Here is an 8,930-nt window from a genome sequence, read left to right on the forward strand (position 1 = left end):
GCGAGCGCCGCCCCGAGTCGCTCGCCGCGCCGCCGCCTCGCGCCGTCCCCGGCCGGCCACCCCGCCGTCGTCCTCCTCAGCTCCGCCGCCCCCGCGTCTGGCCTCCCCGGCCATCTCCCGTGCCTCCTCCGACCTCCTCCTCGCCAGAGATCCTCGCCGGAACCGCCCCGCCTCGCCGGAGAGAAGATGGATCAGATCCACCAGGAGACGAAGCAAACGGGATCCCCGCGTCCCGGATATCTCCATCCCGAGTTGACTTTTCGGAGGGTATATTTTCGTCTAAGTCCCTGTTTTCAAACATAATCATGCCATGTTCATCGCATCATATATCTGCATCCGTAGCTCCGTTTTGCGTGTGTAATATGTCAAATTGTTCGTCTCAACGAGTACATCATTTCATTCCATTGCATCATATTCATTTGAGCTCATCTTGATGCCTGAATCATCGTTGCAAGAGTGCTTCATGATGTTATCTGCTGTCTGTTAACAGAACGAGCTCATTTGTCATTTTTGCCATGATTGATGTGTGCATCCTATGAGGTTGATGTCTACATGTGTTTTGATCTATGCTATGTCTTCTTTACAGAGGTGCTTACCATGTATTTTTATGATCAATGTGGTGACTAGCACAAGCATGCAAACTAGGCATCGTGGTGTTGCTGATTTTAGTCCCTGTTCTGCTGTTATTTTGATGCCATGTAAACATGTTGCTACAGAGAGATCCATGCATATTTTGAGATACTTCAGTAAGGGTGTTTTGAACATGTGGTTATTCTCTATCCATTCATGCCCCTGGTTGAAATTATGGAGTAGTCTAGCATGTCATTTTCGTGCTCTACTTTTGCTTCAAAATGTTTTCTGACAGATTGTTTACATGTTATTCAATTTTGCCAAGGTTGTTGTAGTTGATCCTTGCACCCTATGGACTTGCTCTTGCCATGCTTAGCTTCACAAACATGCCTTCTTACTATTGGGTGCCTTGCCATGCCATGTATTGCTCTATAGTGAGTGGTACAAGCTCATCTACATGCCTTCATAATTCTGTTTCTGCCATGTTTGAATCTGTATTTTAACTTGTCATGTTTACATGGGTGCCATCATATTTTCTGGTCCTTTTTGGCTCATGGTCAGTAAGGGACTTTTGATCTATGCAATTAGTAGATTCATGCCATGCCTTTGTTTGCCATGATAAGTTCCTGTAACATGTTGTTTGATAGCTCTAAACATTGCAACCTGATGTTATTTTCTGCAAAGTCTGAATTGTTATTATTTGCAATCTTGTCATGTGTGTTTGAGCATATTATAGTGATTTCTAGAGATAGCTCAGTGTTCATGTTTTGTAATGCTTTACCTGTACATCATGCCCATGCCTTTTGTTTTCATATTGTGATGCTGTAGCATATTATTTTGATGCTTGCAATATGCCTAGTTGCTGTTTTGGACAGCTGGTCCTTTAAACTTGTTTCATGTGTGTGTGTTGAACCGTTGCTCCGTTTTGAGTGTGCTCTATATGAAACTTGCTTGATTTTGCATGTAGTTTCATATTATCATATTGCATCCTTGTTTTGAGGTGTTTGCTTGATGTTTGTATGCATTTTGCGTCAATGTCATGTTTAACTTGTTTTGCTCATATCTTTTAGGCCGTAGCTCCAAATATAATGAACTTTATATGTAACTTGACTAGAATCTCGTGTAGATCATCTTGGTGCATCTTAACTTGCTGTTTAACAACTTCAACTTAATGTTTGTTCAGATCTGGACCAATTTCGAAATATGCATATGAGGACTTACCGGAATTGTTATATGTTGTTCCCGGCCTCATTTAAACTTGCCTTGATGTGTTGCTCTCGTTTGCATCATCTCTTGCCATGAGTAGCTTCATGTAGCTTTGTCATGCATCATGCTTGTGTGTGCATTATGTCATGTTCATGTGTGGTGTGTTTACTATGTTGTGTGCTTCTTCTTGTTAGTTCCTGTTTCGTTGCGATCGTGAGGATTCGTTCGTCTATGCTGGGTTCGTCTTCGTGGATTCATCTTCTTCATGGACTCATTCTTCTTCCTAGCGGGATTTCAGGCAAGATGACCGCTATCCTGGATCTCACTACTATCATTGCTATGCTAGTTGCTTCGTTCTATCACTATGCTGCGTTACCTATCACCTGTTTATCAAGCCTCCCATATTGCCATGAACCTCTAACCTTGACACCTTTCCTATGCAAACCATTGTCTGGCTATGTTACTGCTTTGCTCAGCCCTCTTATAGCGTTGCTAGTTGCAGGTGAAGTTGAAGATTTCCCCATGGTGGACAGGATTTTGGTTGGGATATCACAATATCTCTTATATTATTAATGCATCTATATACTTGGTAAAGGGTGGAAGGCTCGGTCTTATGCCTGGTGTTTTGTTCCACTCTTGCCGCCCTAGTTTCCGTCATACCGGTGTTATGTTCCCGGATTTTGCGTTCCTTACGCGGTCGGGTGATTTATGGGACCCCCTTGACAGTTCGCTTTGAATAAAACTCCTCCAGCAAGGCCCAACCTTGGTTTTACCATTTGCCTCACCACCACCTATATTTCCCTTGGGAGTAATTAACCCAAGGGTCATCTTTATTACAGCCCCCCCCGGGCCAGTGCTTGTCTAAGCGTTGCTCCAAACTAGAGCACCGTGCGGGACCATCCCTTGGCAACTTGGGTTACGTCGGTACCTGTACGCTTAGCTTATCCGGTGTTGCCCTGAGAACGAGATATGTGCAGCTCCTATCGGGGTTGTCTGCGCATCGGGCGGTCTTGCTGGTCTTGTTTTACCATTGTCGAAATGTCTTGTAAACCGGGATTCCGAGTCTGATCGGGTCTTCCTGGGAGAAGGTATATCCTTTGTTGATCGCGAGAGCTTATCATGGGCTAAGTTGGGACACTCCTGCAGGGTATAATCTTTCGAAAGCCGTGCCTGCGGTTATAGGCAGATGGGAATTTGTTAATGTCCGGTTGTAGATAACTTGACACCAGATCCGAATTAAAACACATCAACCGTGTGTGTAGCCGTGATGGTCTCTTTTCGGCGGAGTCCGGGAAGTGAACATGGTTTTGGGTTATGTTTGACGTAAGTAGGAGTTCAGGATCACTTCTTGATCATTGCTAGTTGACGACCGTTCCGCTTTCTCTCTTCTTGCTCTTATTTGCGTATGTTAGCCACCATATATGCTTAGTCGCTGTTGCAGCCTCACCACTTTACCCCTTCCTTTCCCATTAAGCTTTGCTAGTCTTGATACCCATGGTAATGGGATTGCTGAGTCCTCGTGGCTCACAGATTACTACAACAACAGTTGCAGGTACAGGTTATGCGATGATCATGACGCGAGAGCGATGCTTGCTTGCGTTGAGTTCTTCTTCTGCTTCTTCTTCGATCAGGGAATAGGTTCCAGGTGGGCAGCCTGGGCTAGCAGGGTGGATGTCATTTGAGTTTCTGTTTATGACTCATCCGTAGTCGGATGTTGCTCTTATGTATTGTGATGTTGTATTCGTGTGGCATTGTATGCCTTATGTATGTATCCCCATCTATTATGTAATGTTGATGTAATGATATCCACCTTGCAAAAGCGTTTCGATATGCGAGTCTATCCTTGGTGGGACCTTCGAGTTCCTTTTGGATAGGGTCGCATATTGGGCGTGACAAGAAGTTTACACTCGGAGAAAGAAAGGTATGTGACACAGTCATCCCTTTGACATGGCCACTAAGGAAGCTTAAATTATGCAAAACTACTGCTCTTGTGATGTTGTTTTTCTCTGCCTAGTATTGAAAGTGGTCTTATTTTAGTATATGAGAAAACTGATGCTCTTAATTATGTATGTATATGTTACAATAGAAATGGTATTATCTTTGTATTCACTCCTGAGCTTCCTAGGCTCCTAGCTATTGGTTCTTTGCAGCCATAATAGAGATGGTATTATTATTGCTTTATTTATAATTATTATCATTGTATTAATTTTGTTTTCATTGGGTATAATAGTGATGGATTCTAGGAGAAATAAAATTATTAAGATTATCTTGCAAGAACAAGAAGAAGACGATGAACTATTTTTCCTTTTGGTTCCCGCTTTATATGCTTCCCTTTATGAGGAAAAGCATCCAGTTCACACATCATCTTTATCTGGGGCTACAAAGGTTAAGGAAATATTAGAAGGCCACGAGAGTTGGTCTAGGGTTGAGTTTCGGATGGAACCTGAGATTTTCAAGTCTATCGTGGATTACCTTAGAAGAGAGAATCTATTGAAAGGCACGTCGTGTGTTGCTATCGAGGAGCAGTTGGCAATGTTCATGTACATGATTTCGCACAATTCTAGTAATCAAGATCTACAAAAATACTTCCAACACAGCGCAGAAACAATTCATAGGAAGATAAACAGGATTTTTGACTTAATTCCAACTCTAGCCCAAAGATTTATAAAGATTCCAAGTTCACTCCAGCCCCACCCGAAGATTGTTTCGAACAACCGCTATTGGCCATATTTCCAGGTGAACCACTACACACACATCTCCATATCAATGGAATTTTTGAAACTTCTCCACATAGATTTCTAAACCTACCAACTTTGTTATTTCTTTTTCAATGTGCAGAACTGCATTGGTGCTATAGATGGAACACATATCCCCATCACTATTGCTGAAGATAAGGCACCCCCATTTAGGAATAGGAAAGGAACCCTCTCACAGAATGTCATGGTTGCATGTGATTTTGATCTGAATTTCACATTTATTTCATGTGGGTGGGAAGGGTCCGCATCAGATGCAGGAGTTCTTCGTTCTGCTATTAGCAAGGGGTTTCATGTGCCAAATGGAAAATTTTATCTCGTAGATGGTGGATATGCAAACACGCCTTATTTTCTTGCACCATATCGAGGAGTTCGGTATCACCTGAGTGAATTTAGGAGGCGGCGCTCATCTAATACGGGCTATGCCGACCATAGGGAGCTATTCAACCATACCCATGCAATCCTCCGGAACCACATCGAAAGGAGCATTGGTGTTCTGAAAAAACGTTTCCCTATCTTGAAAGTGGGTAATCACTACCCAATAGAGTCACAAATCAAGATTCGGCGGCGTGTGTTGTATTCCATAACATCATTAGAGCTCAAAGTGGTGATGATGCATGGTTGGATCACCAACCACCGTTAATTCCACCAGAAACATATGTTGATGTTCCAGAGGGAGATGATGTCAGCCAACATCATCACAATGAGGCAAACGATGGAAACACTCTTAGAGATTAGATCGCGATGAAAATGTGGGCTGATTATAACAACTAGTCGGACATGAGTTTATTTTGTAATTTTTTTCTCACCTTTTCTTAGGTAAAGTAGTGGTAGAGTGAAATTTAACTAGTACCCCATTGTTGGTTCAATAATGTAGCTATGACAGCGCCTAGGGCATCTTGGGACCATGCATACGAGAAAGATCTTGTTGATATAATGCTTGACCACAACAATCCCATTTGTCGAGGTCAAAATGGGTGGACTGCTGAAGGGTGGACTAGAATTAAAGCAATCAAAACTGGTTGACGAGTTGAAGGAATCAAAGCAAGATGACATTTTCTCGATTGGAAACTGTGTGGCTGCGCTAGAACCAATGGAAGATTTATCAGTTGCAGAAAAAGCAAAGGCATTGTGGCTTTTCAAATGCCCAATGAATCGAGAAATATTCATCAATACCAAGGACTCAAATCTTCGGCTTTATTGGTTGAAGGAGGAGATTTCTGAGATGTAGATAGCATAAGGTGTGTAAGCAGTTCACCTTCTTGTTTTGCACTACATCCATTTTATATTTATTTACTTTGTGGCATTATTGACTTGAGCTTTTTATAAGCTTGTTTCCCTCTATTCTGTAGTACATCAATCTTTGTCATATAGTTTCTTATCCTCTGTTCTGGATTATATACCAGATCTTGTGACCTTTCCCCTTGTGTTGAGCTAGGCAAGACATCAGTGTGTAATTTTCATGTGTCAAACTAGGCCTCTTCATTATGTCTCTAAAATCTTCATCTCCAGAGAAGAAATTCTTGAAATGGGCAGTTTTTTTTTTGTAAAATGGTGTGCCTGAGTGCAGCGACTATCACTGCATGATTCCATTGGAATGGTTAGTTTTGTCAGAAACATGACTAGAGGTGCCATCTTCTATACAATTTTTTTCTTGTTCTTTTCTTTGGTCATACCAGCTACAGTCCTAGTATTGGTTTTCACCTAGACATCTAAACAAAGTGCCATAATGTATTGGTTTGTGAACTGGTTCTTAGGCTTCCTTGCCTCTTTTTTAGATAATAAGACTTCACTTTCATAAATCCATGTTTGTTTTGTCCTTAGTTTTAAAATTATGCAATTTTCTTCCCAATAATCATTACTAAAATTTATGCCACAGTAATCATAAGTAGTAGTTTGTTTTGTGTTTTAATATCCTTTTTATCAACAATTCATGTTGTTCATTACTAGAAATCCAAGCTCTAGTCATACACTTGTCAATTGGATACATGATGCTAACTTCCTTTCTTTTTTCACAGTTCAGCCAACATGAAGCTGTGTTACCTGATGACGAAGCCGAGTGGGAAGAAGACCTGATAAGCACTAGTGATTGTCGCGTTGCTTTATTGCCTTGCAGCTCATGTTATTCAAAAGTGTCTTTGCTTCGTACACCATAACTTGATAATTTAGAACAGTTTGTAGCGATCAAACTTGAGCAATGATGCATCAGTGCTGGCTGTAACGATTGCTTTCGTGTCGGCACCCGAAACGATTTTGGTCAACACTTGGTCACCGTGAAATGCGAACCAATCAATATTTAAACCTTTTTGAAGTGATGAATTTCAGTTGTAATATTTTTCAAACTTCTAGTTTAGATGTGTTTTGTAGAAAAAATTTAGAATTTTCTGTGGAATTACCTATGATCCGTGTCTATTTCATGTAAATTCTTTGTTATATTTGCATTAGCATGTGTGGGGGTTCTCCTTCCCTGCCATTACGATTTGGGCAACAGGGGCAGTGGGGACATCTTCCCCATGCTGAGAGGGATCGGGGATGCACGAGGAAAATCCACGCCGGGGGATTGGTGCCCAGGGTTGTATTCACCTGGCATCCAAACGAGGCCTAAAGCAGTTTTAAGGGTTGAGAAGTGCCAGTTTTTTGGCACTTTTAAGGGTTGAAAAACAGGGGTTTAAGGGTTGGGTTTGAGGGTTCTAGTCTTTGCCTCAACCCCAACCTTTAAATCTATCATTTGACATCTCACAATTTATGACTACAAGAACACAATCAACCTCTAAACAAACTACCAAATGGCAATCATTAATGCATGGTTTAATAATTTACATCACAAAATCATCATTTTCCCCCTCTCATCGGCACCATCACCAAAAAGTTGCACCTCGGCGCCATCTCCTAGACCACATGCGGGCTCCATCAAGCATCTCCATAGGCGCCGGTGGAGTCGTCCACACCACCATCGCCACAACTACTCATCGGAGTGTCACCTCGTAAAGTAGAGGACGCACCACGGAACATCCTCTTCCTCTCCGCAATGTCCTCCTTGTAGTCCTTCCACCATTGCAATTGGTCTTCATCCATGTCCTTCTTGGACATCTTCATGTGCTCCTTCTCTTCCACCATGAGTTCTTTTCATACCGTTGCCTCTTTGAGCTTGATCATCCTCTCCTCCAAGTCGGCCTTGCGCTTTTCTTCTTCACGCTTTGCTTCAACTTGTGCAAGCTTGACCTCTTTCTTCTTCTCGATGATAAGAAGCTTCGTCTCCAATGTCTTTGTTGTCAATTCCTCTCTTGCCTTCATCATGTGCTCCATCTTCTCCCTTAGGCTTGATGCCTCTCCTTCCATCTTCACCCTTAGCTTGCCCTTCTTGGTTCCCTCGGGCTTGCCCGACTTCTTGGGTGTGGTCTCTTGATCCCTCAACTTCCACTTGTCAAAGGTTTGAAGAATTGCCTAAGCATGCTTAAATGGGAATGGCTTGCCCTTGGAAGCGACCATCTCATTGTACCTCATGCCGGCAATTGTCTCCTATCAACCACACATAATCACATAAGAACCCACCAATAGCATAGTACACACACATAATCAAAATAGTGAAGAGATATGTACTCACATAGTCACTCTCCACGGTTCCACTAGGTGGTGCATCCCTCACTTGGTCCATGGCCGCACTCCAACGAGCACAAGCGGGCTTCATCAACTCCCACCGGCCTTGAAGCGACCGGTAAGTGCGAGAGATGAACCCACTATTCTTCGGCTTGATCCTACAATAGTTGTCCTCAATCCTTTGCCAATACCGTTTACCGGTTTGATCGGTGCCGGTGCTTGCATCCATCCCCATAGCTTCCCAAGCACGAACCAAGAGGATATCTTCCGCCTCGGTGTAGTTTGTCGACCGCGCGTGTGGGCGGGAAGCGGCGGTGAATGCCTCCTCCCCTATCTCGGCCACCTCATCCTCGTCATTCCCTTAATCCTCCTCATCTTCCTCCAAGTCGTCACCAACCCTAAAGGGTTCTAGAAGCGGAGCCCCAAGGTCCACCTCCGCCTCTTGGAGGAGGTCCATGAACGAGGATGGGGTTGCCATTTCCTCGAACACATCGTGCGCGGCGGGAGGAGGTTCGGCAACGGCGGCGGGCAGGGCCGCGGGCTTCTTCCGTGGCTTATTCACGGCCGGGGACGAGCCGGCGACCTTGGAGGAAGCCCCTCGCGGCCCACGGGAGGCCGCCTTTGGCTGGCTCTTCTTGGGGGCAGGCACGGCGGCGGGGGCAGGCGCCGGGGCGGGGACGGGGGCCAGGGCGGGAGCCGGGGAGGCAGGAGGAGGCGGTGCGAGGCCCGTCCGCCGCCGCTTGGCCCCGACGTGGGTCGCCGCCACCACGTCGGCCACGGTCGGGTGCCGGGTGGGTGCGGGTT

The 8,930-nt window shown here is 44.3% G+C and overlaps 1 protein-coding gene across 1 annotated transcript; it reads left to right on the forward strand.

The window, feature by feature from the left end:
- Window positions 1-4,008: 4,008 nt before the first annotated feature.
- Window positions 4,009-6,605, forward strand: LOC119350419. The gene is made up of 3 exons (XM_037618261.1): window positions 4,009-4,512; window positions 4,615-4,772; window positions 6,548-6,605. Exons 1-3 carry the CDS (start codon window positions 4,009-4,011, stop codon window positions 6,603-6,605), a joined length of 720 nt encoding a protein of 239 aa, XP_037474158.1.
- Window positions 6,606-8,930: the final 2,325 nt, after the last annotated feature.

This window comes from Triticum dicoccoides, chromosome 1B (assembly GCF_002162155.2).
Source record: "Triticum dicoccoides isolate Atlit2015 ecotype Zavitan chromosome 1B, WEW_v2.0, whole genome shotgun sequence".
Taxonomy (NCBI): Eukaryota; Viridiplantae; Streptophyta; class Magnoliopsida; order Poales; family Poaceae; genus Triticum; species Triticum dicoccoides.